Here is a 16,447-nt window from a genome sequence, read left to right as displayed (position 1 = left end):
TTACGCAGCGCGAGTCCGCTGCTTAAAACTCACCACATGTCTGTTCTTTGTGCGTAATTCACGCACCCATTGAAGTCCAATGGGTGCGTGAAAATCACGCGCACCACACGGAAGTACTTCCGTGGGACGAGCGTGATTCGCGCAACAGCAGTAAAACTATGAATGTAAACGGAGTGTCATAATGATGGCAGCTGCGCGAAAATCACTCAGCCGCGCATCATACGGGGCTGACATACGGAGCTATTAAGTGCCTTTTGCGCACACGCTCGTGTGAATCCCCCCTAAAGATTACGTTTGGCACTTGTGAAATTGAGGTTACAGACTCCTGTAGAATACATTTAGCTCATACATTCTTTTTTTGTACCCGAATATCAGACTAGTTCACCTCCTGGAGTTTATTGGTCCAGTGGTCCTCATTTAACTCTGTCAGACAGGGACTTAGCGGGTGAGGTGAAGGTGTGCAGGCAGAGGGGGGCTTCTTTTAGAGGCCTAAGAAGAGCGGTAAGTTGTACAAAGTTTGCTGTGTGGAGAGTGAAATGTAATGGTGTTTTTTATATACCCGGGCTGAACAGATGAATTTTCCATGTGTGTCTTTTGTTTTTGTGGTTTGTTGTGTATATTTTAGCAGAGATTTTAAAAAGAAGCACATTAGTCTAAGGGTTAAGTCTACACTTGCATTGTTTAATCTGTTACTCCGATCCGATTTTTAGATCAGACTAATGTATAAAAACGTATTAAAGGGATTTTTAATTAAAAAATGACATATCTTACGGATGGGTGATTTTTATCATTGGTGTCAATGTAAAACTGATACAAACTGATTGTAATTTGATACCATTCACTGATGGTAAAAAAACGGATCGGAGTAACTAAGTATACAACGCAAGCGTGAGCTTAGTCGAATACAGAATTAATTTTTCATATCAGGAGTGGGTGGATGTCTTGTTAATGTTCCCGTCAGGTTTCCGTTGGCTGTTGATGTCAAGAATAGCCTAGTTTGCAACGCTATTCTTGCCAGAAAAAAAAAAGAAAATCCAATGAACCCACTATAAGTCAATAGGATTCATCAGGATTTGTTGGAATCCATTTGAAAACAGATACGTCATACTCCAATAAAGAAAGTTTCCCATATGTTCGATTAAAGCGATTCGGTCAGATATTTATGTTGCCGTGTGCAAGTATGTCTATATGAGTTCTAAATTCCACTAAATGAATACCTGCGTGTCTGTCACTTCTTTATGTTGCCCTCAGATTGGGCAGCATAAATATCTGACCGATCGGCTTTAAGGAATTCCATGTATCAGTCTCAACTTTTTTTTTGCAACTTCTATCACTCTATTACATTGGTTGTTACGTAGCAGCAGTCAGAAAAAAACGTGTCACTAAAGCTGGATTAAATTTGTATCAACGGGATAATCCTGTGTCACTCATATGGGCACCAGAACTTCCTGTATGATGAAATTACATGGGCTGTTTGACACAGGCTCTTCACCAGAGGGGGGGTGTAGGACTATTACCACAGTTACTGCTGATAAGGCAGCGCTCTTGTTTCACAGTAATAATGGAGATGATCATAGTTCAGCTTTTCCTAATCCTTTAGTTTATTTAGGGGAATTTGGAGGAAAGGATAATATGTGTCCCTCTTGGAGGCAAAGATGGCCTGGCTCTATCTGCTTATTTGATGCTGCACTGAGGCATTATGGGATTGATCGCATAGCACAGGGGAAGATAAAGCAGGAAATCTAAAATTCAAGATGACGACTGATCAGAAGCAGACAGAAGACCGGACTGCAGGGAAGTGACTGCAATATACTAAAAGACGTCCAGAGCTGGAAAGACAAAGTGGGGGGTGCAGTGATGGAAAGTCGTTTTCTTGCTGAAGGCCTTCTTTAAGAACAAATCCATGAGGCTAATGTGAACAAAGCCTTATTGATACTGCTGCTGCTCTATTTTGTAAACCTAGTGATAGGAATGTGGAACATGACAAATATAAATAAAATAGTAATTATAAGGACATAAAAATGATAGAGGAAAAATACTTCATTGTTCATCTGTTCAGCCAGGTTTTTTATGGCTTCTCAAGAACGCAAGTTCAGAAAATGTCCATCTGTGTGCATACATATAATATTTCATATCTGTATTTTGTTATGGGGTGTATGAACAAGAGATTCCTGTAAAACTGGCCCGCCTGCTCCTCTTGTGTTTGCCGCTCTTCTGTCACCTATGGATGCTATGTGACATGTTTACCTATATGTCACAGTCCTAGCCTTTGCAGTGACGTGCATGGCCTGCTGTATATCTCCACGCTTGTGCACTGTAGCCGGTGAGATGCAGTGTGGTTTGTGGGGTGATTTTATATTTACATTCATAAAGTGTTTGACCTGATGGGAATTTGACTAAGATAATAACCGCAGCGAGTCGTCAGAACGAAGCTTGTAGTAATAAAGTCCTGATTTTGCGTACAGAGCATGTGTTTATTTGGTGCCCGGCACAAGGAATGGCTCGTCCACCTTTCCCAGCTTCAGACTGACCGGCTTGAAAAATGGTCTAGCCCTTATCTAAACTAAAATTTCTTAGTTTTTTTGGATATGGCCTGTGGTAACCTGTTTTTTCCCTATAAGCGGGCCCATTTATATGACATAGTTTGTTACCACTACATTTCTAAACAGGTTGCTCACTTTTTTTTGTCTGCTATGGCCTCCAAAGTAAATCTGGTCTCCCTCGGATGCATCCAGCACATGTATGTCTTTTGTTCTATCTACAGATGCAATAAAGCATTTTGCAGTTCTCCTCACACTGGTTTTTTTTTATTTATTTTTTTTACTTGGGATATTAAACATTGTTGCAGCTCTGTTATCTGTGAGTATAGGAGAAAATAATTGTTGAAATTTTTTTTTTAGGCCTTTTTTTTTTTTTTTTTTTTTACATAGTATACAAAAGAGTGATACAGATAACCATGTAAACAAGTACAGAACCTGGGTACTGAGGTGTTCATAGTAGTAGCACCGTTCACACTAATAAAGCTGATTTGTGAAATTGGTTTCTAAAAAGCAATGGGGACTTTTGAATGCCCAAATTTTACCATCAATAGTTAGTTGAACTTGGTTGATCTAAAGAAGTTGTCCGGTTTCAGCCAATGTAGTCTTTTTGTATAAAATTTCCCAGTATACCGAATTCCTCACTGTTTTTAAGATCTCTGCTTGTCATTCAGTAGGAACAATTATTGTTTACTTCCAGTGAACAAAATTCTGTCCATGGTCATGTGATGGACACAGGTGGTGGGATTATTCGATAGGAACAATCATTGTTTGCTTCCAGCGGATAAAATTCTGTCCGTGATAGTGTGACGTGCACGGCTCGTTAGAAGACACAGCTCTGATACACATACTGTAACGAGCCATGCTCCTCTATGATCATCACATGAGCATGGACAGAATTTTATCCACTGGAAGTAAATGAATATTCCTACTGTATAGCAACAAGCAGATATCTTGAAAACCGTGAGAAATTATATTGGGAAATTGTATGACTTTTTTTAATTTAATTTGCTAAAACCAGACAACGCTTTAATTTATACTAAAAGGATGGTTTATGTTTTGATGTGTTTGTATTTTTCATTTTCACCTGGATCTTGAAGAGGAGGTATATAGCTATATATTTTCCCTTTTTTACAATATTGGAACAAACGTCTGCACTATCTTTCAGTAACTTGCCATTTTTTTTTGCTGCTGGGGAACGGTTCAGTGGTCATTAAGGATGGTAAGCAAAGTGTGCTGGTCTGTGTCCCATCATGCCAATGTGAGTGTCACTGCTTGATACTTTGTCTGTTTTTGTTCTATGAATTCTGTGGCTCTCAAATACTCACGAGGGGGAAGTGCTTGAAAAATTCTCCATTTCTTTCCATAGCTAGTAGGTCTGGGCCTAGTTCCTGACCTAAGTAACGCTCCTGTTATGTCAGCGCTGTCCATTTGTGTGAATCTTGCTTGCTTATACGACCTTTGCGATTATGTAACAAGTAAATAATATCAAGCCTCTGGTATTACGCCTTCACATGACAGGGCTCCCCTTCTGCTTTGTTTTGTGTCTCTTGTGGTTTGCAGGATAATGGTATGTGTGTTGCAATTATATAAGTATTTCCGTATAGACTCTTAAAATTGTGTTCCAAAGTGGCTGCAGTGGGGTAGGGATCTTTAAACGTTACTTTACATGCTCCATTTACAGCCTCTTGAGTGTGAAAATCTAAAAGCATTAGAGCTCCGCTTTTTGGATTTATATATTTAGGAGTATCCCTTGAATTGCCAAGCTTATCAGGTCTGTGACTTTATGTCATGTGAGTTGGCAATAAACCAAAACAATTTGCTATATATATTCCCCATAGAATAATTTAGTGTCAAAATATTTTAGGCCCTGCTCTAAGAGAAACTGGATACAAATAGTGGAATTACTGTTACATAACTTGCTATATTCCCCCTTGGCTATGGTCACACAGTTTTTTGACGCGGAAACCGCGCCGCAAAACGTCAAAAACGGACCGATAATGCCTCCCATTGATTTCAATGGGAGGTGGAGGTGTCTTTTTCCCACGAGCGGTAAAACCGCCTCGTGGGAGAAAGAAGGGACATGCCCTATCTTCGGGCGTTTATGCCTCTGACCTCCCATTGACTTCAATGGGAGGCAGAGAAAGCGTATTTCGCAGCGTTTTATGCCCGCGGTGCTCAATGGTGTGCAGGGAGAGGAAAATCTGCCTCAAACTTCCAAACGGAATTTTGAGGCAGAAATTCCGCCTGCAGAAAACTCTGTGTGAACATAGCCTTACTCTATTCTTCAGAATGTGAAAATTTAGGTTAACTAGCAACCACTTGTCTTTCTGTCTGGGTGACCACTATTTGAATACACTTCGCTGTCCATTCTAAATTGATCATATAAAGGTATTAATGTTCACCTTTGAACACCATTTTACAGTGTGTGTGTGTGTGTGTGTGTAGTGTATATTCTGTATACACACAAAGTAGATTACCTTTGGAAATACCTTACTGATACCTTGTATTGATCCTGAGTTAGACTGTACTGCAGTCCAGAGCCATAGTCCCATTTCTGTAGGCTTAAAGGGAATGTGTTGCCAGCAAAACATGTTTTTTTTATTTTTTTTGTTAAACAATTAGTGTGTAGGTGATTAAACATTGTTCTAATTATTATTTTTTTTTCACGAGTCAGGAAATATTATAAATTGGATTCAATTGGATTATAATTTATAATATTTCCCATTGCTGCTCACTAGATGGAGCCATTCCCAAAATTGCAGCATTGCATGTGGTAAAGCAACCACATTGCTTTATGCTGCAAAATTGGGTAAAAAGCCCTCGCTCTAGTGAGCTCTCAGCATCCCCCCCTCCTTTATCCTGGCTAGTGCCGGGAGAAACGAGGGGTTTGAACGGTCTAAGCTCCTACACTGTGTCGCCATTTTTTGAGCTAACACAGTGTAGAAGGTTTACATACAGTAGTAAACACAAACATACATAGAAATCCCTTACCTGCTCCAGTCGCCGCCGCTCCCTCCGGTCCATCCGCTCCGTCTGCTGCCGCTGCTCCATGTGCACAAGTAGTAATCTTACTGTCCGGCCGCGACTTCCGGTCCACAGGAAAATGGCGCCGGACGGCGCGCATTTCAAATTGAACTGTGTGGGAGCGGCGCATGCGCCGTTCCCACACAGCGGCGTACATGTTAGTGGATGGAACGGGCCCCGTTCGCAGTCCCTATGGGACTGTGGCTGCCGTATTCCATGTCTGTATGTGTCGTTAATCGACACATACAGAAATGGAAAAAAAAATGGCAGCCCCCATAGGGAAGAAAAAGTGTAAAAATAAGAAAAAGTAAAACACAAACACACAAATTAATCCAAACGTTTTTAATAAAGCACTAACATCTTTAACATATTAAAAAAAAAATTGTGGTGACACTGTTCCTTTAAGAGCAGAAATCTTTTGCATCCTTGGCTGGCTCAGTATCTATGCAGCGCTTACTCTGTTAGTGATTTACGTTCTGATAAGTGTCATATTTACACCAAGCACTCTGCTGTATCAATAATCCAATCCAGGAAAAATGAACTGTCCCACTTCATTATGGGGTCATAGTAAGCTTGTCGACCGTTTCCAAGGACAACCAGCAGAATTGTGAACACAGCTCTGGATGGTAATACAGTCTATAACTCAGTTTTACATTGTATGTACATTGGATTTAAAGATGTGAAAACTTTTGAGCTGTGCAAGAGTTTCTCCATCCTTCATGATCGTGTTTTAGGTCCCTCACATTGTTCTAGAAAGCATGAAAAGATTGCACAGTAAATTAAAAATAAATGATTTGAATCCTTTTAAGAATTCTGTCTGCTCTGGATTTTACTGTAATGCTATAAGATAATACAGCACATGCTTAAAGGCTATGTAAACCTTTGAAAGCTATTTTTAATTTTTTTTTGTAATTTTTTTTTAATACAAAAAGGGTCAGTGTGTTTTTGTGCAACTTTATAATACATTTTTATTAATTCTTTTTACTTTTTGAGATATAGCTGCTCTGTATACACAGCAGCTGTATCTTACGCTGAATCCTGTTCCTGTCGGGTCCGCGGGACTAACTGGTTCAGGTCTTACCGCACAATACAGCTGCTCTGTATACAAGATACAGAGCAGCTGGATCTCCAAAAAGTAAAAATAATTTTTAATAAAAACTAATTATAAAGTTGCACAAAACACACTGACCTTTTTATGAAAAAATAAATAAAATAAAAAATAATCGCTTTCGAAGGTTTACATAGCCCTTATGTCTGTGGTGCTACCGAAAAGCTCTAAAGTGATGGAGAATGTTTTATGTGCTATACTTCTGTGCTATTTTTCTTAAAGATGAACCCATCCACAGATTGTAGATGATGCAGCGCTATTACTGGGAGTTCTTCACCTTCTACTCCCAAAATAGCCCTGGGTATTATTGTATTGTAAAATGGGTTGGCAAAAAACAAACCGATTCAGCAGTGGTTGTCCACTAAACCTCTGACACCACTTTAAGAGATTAAAAACCACATGTTCAATTATTAGTCGGTCTTTAAAATGACCAAATCTAATGAGTGTATTAATAACACCTAATATACTGGAAGTCAAGGATGTTTGCTTTCATACGGTATGTTCGGGGCCTGGACGTTGTCAGCATAGTGAATCAGCTTGTTAGAATAATTAATGACTTATTCCAGACACTGCAACACAGGAACCGGAGCACAATTTTTCCATGCAGAATAAACTGAGGTGACGCCACACACATATTAGTCACATTTACTATTTTCATGTGTTTTGGCCTAACCCCAATAATTATATTTTTACTGGTTAAGCGGTGTTGCTTCAAGGTCAGTGACTTGTGATCCAAGATTCTCCTGTATAATGCGAAGAGTGGCTGATAAAACTGTCCTCCGCTGACTCACATTCGATTTACGCAGGACAGCAATTTTTTTTATTTTTGTATCTCGCTTGTTTATTTAAAGCGCACCGATTGTTAGAAAAATAAATAATCCCAATCACTTTTTAGACGGCTGTAAATGGGTTTTAGATGTAGTGCAGCCCAAAACATTCAGCAGAACCTGCATGTTGTGAATCTTTGTCTTCTGTCTCCAACATTTCTGTAAAATTATAGTTTTCTCTGTTACTGTGTTGAGTGGATGGGCTCTTCCTGGTGTGGAGCTGGAGGAGTGAGCGGTGTGCTGTGACCAATCAGATTACTCCCCTACTGCTCCCCCTGACACACAGCCTGAGGCAAGGAGACTGCAGCTGCGTCTCCCTCCTCCTCCTCTCCCTCTCCTCCATGTTCTCCGTTACTGTTCTACTGAAAACCTTTTTAGTGACTGAAGAGGTCTCCGAAAATTTACAGAGAGCCTTCAGGCAGAGAAAGGGGAACTAAAGGTTTCTGAAAGATGAAGAAACCACTGTTCCTTATTCCTGTATTACACAGTATCATATATCCACATTTATTTATGAAATAAGGACGAGAGGTGCGCTTTAAACTTTCATTTGATCACTTGTAACATCTAACTGTGGTATTCTGCATTTCTGGCATGGTGAGGGGTCTTCAGTTTGGATAATTATCTTGGCTGTATTATTGTGTACTCTATTGTAGGTCTGTTACACTAGGCTTGCAGCAACCTCTAAGAAACCAGTTTTAGGATTGTGCTTGTTCCACTGATCAGACATGTTTTTTGTTTTGCTTTTTTTCAATTCCATTCAGTGTGCCCCTGTCAAGCTTCCATTCCTATTGTTCATTTTATCTTTACTTTACACAGGGCCCGGCCTTAGAAGATTTCAGTCACCTTCCCCCAGAGCAAAGACGGAAGAAGCTGCAGCAAAGAATCGATGAACTGAATCGAGAGCTTCAGAAAGAGATTGATCAAAAGTAAGTGACCGTGTGTCTTCATAAGTCGCTCTATTATACCTTCCTCGCCAAGGAACCATTGCTGTCTTTTGAACATGTTTTTAGCTTGAAAGTATGTGCAGGATCTCACCTTATTATTTAGCACCTTGGTTTAATATATATATATTAAAATAACAGAATTTTGTTTAGTATTGAAAGTTTTTATTGATCGGTCCAGTGATTTGTTATTTATCGTGAAACTTCTACATCAAGACCAACTCCAGCAGCTCATTCTAATACTAGTCCAGCATATGTATAATCTAATGGTGGCTTATATTTAACATCCTAGTTTTTCCATTAACCCCCTTGAATCCCCAGAGTTTTTTTCAGAGGCACCTTTAAGAAGATCTTTCATGGAAGGCCCCATGCACACGACCGTATTTTTGTCCACCCGTAAATACGGGTCTTTGGTCACACGTATTCGACCTGTATTGCACCAGTATTTACGGACCCGTGCCCGTAAATACGGGTCCGGTGTCACCCGTATTCCACCCGTATTTACGGGCACGTTTTCGCTGCAAAATTACACTGCAGTAATCGGCAGCCCTTCTCTCAATCCGTGCAGGATAGAGAGAAGGGACAGCCCTTTCCGTAATAAAAGTAAAATAAATTCATACTTACCCGGCCGTTGTCTTGGTGACGCGTCCCTCTCTTGACATCCAGTCCGACCTCCCTGGATGACGCTGCAGTCCATGTGACCGCTGCAGCCAGTGATTGGCCTGTGATTGGCTGCTGCGATCACATGGGCTGTAACGTCATCCCAGGAGGCCGGACTGGAGGAAGAAGCAGGGAGTTCTGGGTAAGTATGAACGTTTTTTTTTTTTTGTTTTTTTTTACAGCTTTATCTATATTATCAGTAGCCACTGTCCCTGGTGCTGAAAGAGTTACTGCCGATCGTTTAACTCTTTCAGCACCCTAGACAGTGACTATACATGGACGTCGCCTAGCAACGCTCCTGTAATTACGGGTGCACACACGTAGTCAACCGTAATTACGGGAGCCCCATAGACTTCTATGGGCCTGCCCGTGCCGTAATTACGGCCTGAAATAGGACATGTTCTATATTTTTCAACGGCATGGGCACCTTCCCGTAAGCATACGGGGAGGTACCCGTGGCCAATAGAAGTCTATGGATTACGGGCGTTTTTACGTTCGTGTGCATGGTGCCGAAGACCGACTTATTTCCATGTAGATGTCAGGCCTCCTGTAACACACTTACTAGTTGCCATCTCCAATGCTAGCGCTTATCCGAGCATATAACTTTCAGATATTAACTATACTGTATAAAAAAACAAAACCTTTTTCCTTTTCGCCGCACCACAAAGTAACTGGCCCTTTGTGCATTGGTGTATTTTTCCCATTTAGCCCTCTTTTACACAACGGAGTTCCACTCCGGATGTTTTTCACAGCATCCTAATGGCACCAGATACTTTCCATGTTCCCACTTACTTCAGTGGGTGAATCGGGTCCGTGAAAACGGACCCGACTCTCCGATCCGTGGAAAGACAGAACATGCCCTATCTTTCCACGGATCACGGCCGGGACTTAGGCGGCACACAAGGTTGTGTGCAAGAGCATTTAGACCAAACCTATATCAATGTTTCTCAACTCTGCAAATTTACCGATGAGTGTTACGAATTCATAAAGGGAGCCCACACTTTGGAATATTGGTTTGCGAATTGACACAGTTAACGGGCGCTGTGAAAGCTCTTTGGGACAACAACCCAAAATTGTGAATTGGTTCTTTGGGGATGGTTCCCTCAAAGAAAATAGTATGCAGGATGCTGGTAAAAGTGTTTTATGCCGTCAGCAAACATGTACAGCACACAAATGAACACACAAAGTGATTAATTAAATCCCTCCAATCATGGGAAAGTTATACTGTATTACATTTTTACATTTATGAAATTCTGAACACCTGCAGCCACCACTAGGGGGCTTAAGACGGATTTGTTATTTCGTTTAATTGGCGCTGTATAAATCCACCTTAAGTATGCCCCCTTAGTTAATTCTATAGCTATGAAGAGAAGCACAGGGCATTTTGAGCTCTATCAATAAAATGGCTATAAAAATGTTATGACCATTATCAACAAAGAATTTTTGATCTTTTTAGACTAAAAATACAATGATTGGTACACTTTAATAATCCTTTCTTTTCTACCATAGAGAGGCCCTGAATAAAATGAAAGATGTTTATGAGAAGAGCCCACAAATGGGAGACCCGAGCAGCTTGCAACCAAAAATAGCAGAAACGATGAGTAACATTGAGAAGCTTCGGATGGAAATACATAAAAATGAGGTCAGTGTGATAATATCAAGTAATATATAAAGTCAGAATCATCATTTGGAAGTCTTTATTTATATTACTGGGGCTTCGACGCACAGAGATGTCCATAAATGTGTTTCTAGTCTGGTTAAGATACAGCAGAAATTCTCGACAACAAAAGTTGACTAATGGAATTAGTTTTTGAGGTGCTGACTACTTGGTTTTAGTGTTGAGAGCTATTTCTGATCCAGTAGAAGAGGAAGTTGTGGCACTCACTAAAGAACTTCAAGGCTTTATTCCATCATAGTAAATTCACAACTTGGAGGACACAATCACAAGTAAAAAAAAAACAGCCGTTTCACGCTAAACACGTGTTATCTGGCCAGATGTTTTTGGATGTCAAAAGAAACACCTGAGGTCCTAAAACAATATCACACTAAAAGAGCAGCAGATACCTTAAATAATCAGTAACTTAAAGGCTTTGTAAACCTTTGTAGCCTTTCTTTGTTATTATTAAATGTTTGTGCTATGTGTTTTTATATACATTTTTGTAAATTGACTTTTATTACAATTTTATTTCGTTTCATCTCTGCAGCTTCTATGTATCCACTATAGATAGAAGGTGCATAGCGCCGCTGTAAGCCCAGTCAGTCAGTCAGTCAGTCAGTCAGTCAGTCAGATGGACTAACTGGAAGACAGAGGCTCCTGTGTGCCTCTATCATTGAATATAACCCTGAGGGTATGTGCACACACACTAATTACGTCCGTAATTGACGGACGTATTTCGGCCGCAAGTAGTGGACCGAACACAGTGCAGGGAGCTGGGCTCCTAGCATTATACTTATGTACGATGCTAGGAGTCCCTGCCTCGCTGCAGGACAACTCTCCCGTACTGAAAACATGATTACAGTACGGGACAGTTGTCCTGCAGCGAGGCAGGGACTCCTAGCATCGTACATAAGTATGATGCTAGGAGCCCGGCTCCCTGCACTGTGTTCGGTCCGGTACTTGCGGCCGAAATAAGTCCGTCAACTACGGACGTAATTAGTGTGTGTGCACATACCCTAATACAGATCAAATCTAAGTTCATCCCCAAAATAAAATTTTGTAAAGAATCACCAATAAATGTCCATTTTTAAAAACATTTGAAATAATAAAAAAAAAGTTAACTCATCCAATATCCATTAAATTGGCATGATACAAACATAATACCATTATATCTTGACGTATTCACAATGACTTTCAGTATGGTTATGAAAAGCCCACTCCAACTGGTCATAAATATATACATATCAATATATTTTTTTTTTTCTTTACATTTCCTTTTGTAACATTGTTGGGATTCTATCCATGGTACTGTTTTAGTCCCATGGTCTGAAACAATCCACTGTAGGCATCAAGATCTGCAAGCTATTATATCCAGTGGTAACATCAACTTTTTCTCATTTTCAGGCCTGGCTATCTGAAGTAGAAGGCAAAGTAGCACAGAGAAGTGAAAGAAGGCACAGCGCAGAGGCCAATCATCTGGTGGCACAAGGCAGAGAGAGGTTAATATCCCAATCAGAAGCTATCCTTGGGCATTCTCCTCACATCATAGCCATTTAAAATCCTGACCGGCAAACGCATGTGTTCTTTTTGGAGTCCAAAGAAAACTCTGCCTGTCTTTATATTCACTGAAACTTAAACACAAGGCGTGTATACAGATGTCTTAGATCCCCACTAAAAGATGTAGGTCAGATGAGTTTACTCTATTGGCAATGAAGACGTCTTAAGGGGTTGTCTCAAATGGAAAACTTAGAGCGGTCCACCGCTCAAGACCCCCCTCCCTATATAAGCCAGGGCAGAGAGCTGCAAATAATCAGCAGCTCTCCCTCTAGCTGACCCAGCCTGCCCATGCATTATATTGACAGACATTTTATTTCTGATATGTTTGGCTGGCCACGGAGTGTCTGGAATTTACCTAGAACTAGAGGATGTGTTTTGTGCTGCAAAGACTAAGCTGCAAATGGGTTGTCAATATGTGTTTTACCGGGGCAAATCTGAAGGTTGGGAAAGTACTAAATATCAGAAGTATGGAATCCCCTCTGTACCACTAAAACAAATATACAAAATGTAAATAGAAACCACTAGGTTTCCCAGTTTTAAGCTTTTATTTCCTGCCAACTAGGGGTCAAACTCACTGGGAGCTAAAAAAAACCCTAGAAAATTCTCTGTAAACATCCTGAATCCCTTCAGCTGTGACTTAGATTTACGTTACCTCCATACTTATCAGTTTGAAGCAGTTTGTAGATTTGTCCAAACTCGCTCATACAAGGGGTAGTAGGGGAATTGTTCATAGAAAACGGTCAGGTTGATTTTTTTTGATTTTTTTTTTTTTTAAGACCTTCGAAATTATTGGGGCTACTTTTCCTTTTATGCAAGCTTTGATAACTTTTAACCCCCTTAACAATATATGTCATAGGTGGGAAGTTATTCATGGACAATTCTGTAAATGTATTTTAAAGTGATCATGTCGGCAACAAAAGCTGTACCTGCGTGACCATTTGGCTGATTGGCAGACACACTCGCACTATTTGCCGCGATCGGTGAAAACTCTGATCCCGTCCATGTAGCCATTTAAAGAGACACTCCGGCCAAAACTAAACTTTCCCATGTGTGCCATTATGGTTTTCCATGTGTTAATCTCTCGCCCGTTATATTTCCTGATGCTTCTATCTCTATATATCACACTGGGATGGTTGCTTAGCAGCAGTGTGAATCCGGCTCGGTGACCCACTTTTTCTACTTGATTCTATGGAGATCTATGTGTCACCCATCACAGGCTTCAGCAGTTCCTGTACCACATTAGTTTTGCAGAGGGGGGGATAGAAACTTTTAGCATCAACTACCACTGATACATAGGCTCCTGTCACAGAGATTTAATGTAGAAGAATGTAATGTGGCCTCCCTGGCTGTATTCTTATGGTTTCTCAGCTTATTTAGGAGAATATAGAGAGAACAGTGTCCCTCCAGCATGCAGAAATGGTATGGTCTTTAGCTGGTCGTGTGATAGCTGTGCTGAAGCATCAGGGGATTGATAGCAAAGCAGAGAGGAAGAGAAAGCTGGGAAGATCTAAGAATCAAGATTGAGGATTTTTTTTTAAAGTGAGTAAAGAAGTGTAGTGAGGAATGCAGACATGGAAAGTTGAGTTTCCACTGGAGTTTTTCTTTAAGCTCACTCTGTCATATACCAGTCAGCCCTGGAATTTAAACTGTTGCACAGCATTTGGGGGGGGGGGGGATCATTCTGTAGTGTTGTGGTCAAGGGGCGGAGGGGGCTTTGTGGCCAGCACAAGAAACATTGCCTTGCATTATGGCTCCTCTTTGTCATGGGGTTCACTGGGGCTGTTTCTATTGTGGGGAGAAACTTTGGTTGACACTGTAAACTGTATGAGTAATGCTTTAGTGTGCATTTTAACGTCTTTGTCTCTTGGCAGTCCGGAAGGAAGTTACACAGAAGATGCAAACCAAGAAGGCAGAATCCAACCTCAGCCTGCCGTTCATCCAGAATTTGATGATGAGTTTGACGATGATGACCCCCTGCCAGCCATTGGACATTGTAAAGCGATCTATCCGTTTGATGGTATGTATGAGAGGTATCTGGCTACCTTTTGGTTAGTAGTTAGAAGAGTGGTTAAAACAGCTAGCCACTAAATAGGAAAACTGCAAAGCTGCACTGGCAATTCACGTACATTGTAGACTGTGTATGTCGCATGTACTATTTGAAGACTAGACTCATGTTCTCGTTATTTGGATAACTGTGCACGCACATTAGTGGCTGTGTAATGCATTGGCAGAGGGGGGGGGGGGGGTCGTCTTCGGTAAAATACCTGATACAGGAGTTAGACATAAGAGGCCAGGTGCAATGTTAGTAAGCGAAAGTTCTGTTCTCACACTGGCAGAGAAACGCGTGTTTTATAAAACATGCTGCTTTTGTAAATCTTTATGCCCTTTAACTGTAATTTATGTGGCATTAGAGGGAAAAAAAACTCAACCCATAAGCACTCTGCATACCACTGCTGCTTTGTGTAATGAAGGCATTAAGCTGGGGCTACACACCTGTAACATAAGACACTCCTGCAACTTGCTTGTAGTTTTTTCACCCCATTTCTGTCTCTTTTGCTACGAGACATTGCAGCTCTTGCACATAAAAATGTCTATGTAACCCCAGTCTTAAAATAGTAAGAAAGGAGTTAGTAGTGACTAAAATGCAGTGAAAGCTACTTCCATTTACCACTAGAGGGCACTGTAGTCATAGGGATTTAATTTGTGATTGTCTTGGAATGTAGTGTTTAGATTATGGTATTTTTTTAAATTATTATTTTAAGACCAGAACTGTTACTTTTTCACTTAAATTTGTTTTAATATTTTCCATCTAGGCAATAATGAAGGCACCCTGGCTATGAAAGAAGGTGAAGTAATGTATATTATTGAGGAAGATAAAGGGGACGGCTGGACAAGAGCAAGACGGCAGAATGGAGAGGAAGGCTACGTGCCCACGTCTTACATAGATGTTACTCTAGAGAAAAACAGTAAAGGTGCAGTAACCTATATCTAAACTACACAAGTACACCAGAGATTGGTCAGAGCGAGATGGAGCAGATTTCTTGCTGAACGGGAGATAAACTTGAATGCGAATAGGATAATTTTGATGCCTGGCGGATATTGTTCACTGTGTGAGCACAGTGGGATATTTAAGGTTGAACTGAAGTTAGAGATAACTGGAGAGAGGAATCCTTTCCCTTTACCTTTTGCCTTAAACCACAATGTGCGTTAGGATTTTACACATGTACATTGAATTCTATTTTATAGAATGTTTTCTACTCTTATCTTTTAGTTTAACTATGAAAAGTCAGAAATAGTGTTATATCGTATCATCCCAAAATCAGCTCTTTTCTATAATATATATATATATAATTTGAACAAGTAAACGTCATATTTTACCTGCTTTCATCAGAACCCATTTTTTAATTTACTTTATTATAAAGGACAAATTACTGAGCCAAAATATCAAGATTTTTTACTGATTTTATTCACAATTATGTCAGTGGGGACATCATGTTTTTAACAATCCCAGTGGTTTTTTTTAAAACTTTTTTAATTATCTGGCTGTTTTATTTTCCAGTGGTGTATGACCAAGTAGCTGTTTAATGCTGCAAATCCTATGGTTTAATGATGCTATTTTGTTGCGGTGTCCTCTTGCCGCCATTTTTATGGTGTTTTCATGCAGGTCTTATTCTGCTGGGACGTTGCCTAGTATATTTGCTTTATTTCTTTTCATTCTTAAGCCAATATGTTCTAAATAAACAAAACCTATTTTGAACGTGATACAATAAATCCAATTTCTTCTGGAAATTTTGGGATGCCGCGTCTGGTTCCACTTGTAATTTTGATACTTTGTTTAGTAATATTTTCCCACACCACAAAGCAGACTTGAGTGAGTAGTGATTTTGGCAGTCGAAGGCAGTTCCACAATGTGGTAATTCACGTGCATGCTCAAATTCAATAGGAAAAATGTAAATATCAGCATCAACTCTAGATGATGCGGTGTTGCTTTGATACCTTTCACAATCTCTGCTGTCAACGCAAATATTCTTTTGGTGATTAATGTACCTAACAGAGTGCAAACAAAATCATAATGTTTAAAAAAATAAAAAAAAGTACTTATGGTTTGGTTTTAGTTATTTTTTTTCATCTGA

At 40.1% G+C, this 16,447-nt stretch overlaps 1 protein-coding gene across 4 annotated transcripts in view; it reads left to right on the top strand.

Moving 5' to 3' along the window:
• Positions 1 to 16,447, top strand: part of FNBP1L (formin binding protein 1 like) — a 137,040-nt gene that overhangs the window by 117,733 nt on the left and 2,860 nt on the right. The window contains exons 10-15 of one of the 4 annotated variants that reach the window (XM_075833192.1): positions 3,745 to 3,798; positions 8,316 to 8,425; positions 10,610 to 10,742; positions 12,162 to 12,256; positions 14,186 to 14,331; positions 15,128 to 15,286. In XM_075833192.1, coding sequence (XP_075689307.1) covers positions 3,745 to 3,798; positions 8,316 to 8,425; positions 10,610 to 10,742; positions 12,162 to 12,256; positions 14,186 to 14,331; positions 15,128 to 15,286 — 697 coding nt within the window. Of the gene's footprint in view, positions 1 to 3,744; positions 3,799 to 8,315; positions 8,426 to 10,609; positions 10,743 to 12,161; positions 12,257 to 14,185; positions 14,332 to 15,127; positions 15,658 to 16,447 lie in introns of those variants that run through there. The other 3 variants (XM_075833193.1, XM_075833191.1, XM_075833195.1) reach the window with 3 other exon arrangements.

Source organism: Rhinoderma darwinii, chromosome 7 (assembly GCF_050947455.1).
Source record: "Rhinoderma darwinii isolate aRhiDar2 chromosome 7, aRhiDar2.hap1, whole genome shotgun sequence".
Classification (NCBI taxonomy): Eukaryota; Metazoa; Chordata; class Amphibia; order Anura; family Rhinodermatidae; genus Rhinoderma; species Rhinoderma darwinii.
This window is presented reverse-complemented; position numbering and strand designations above follow the sequence as displayed.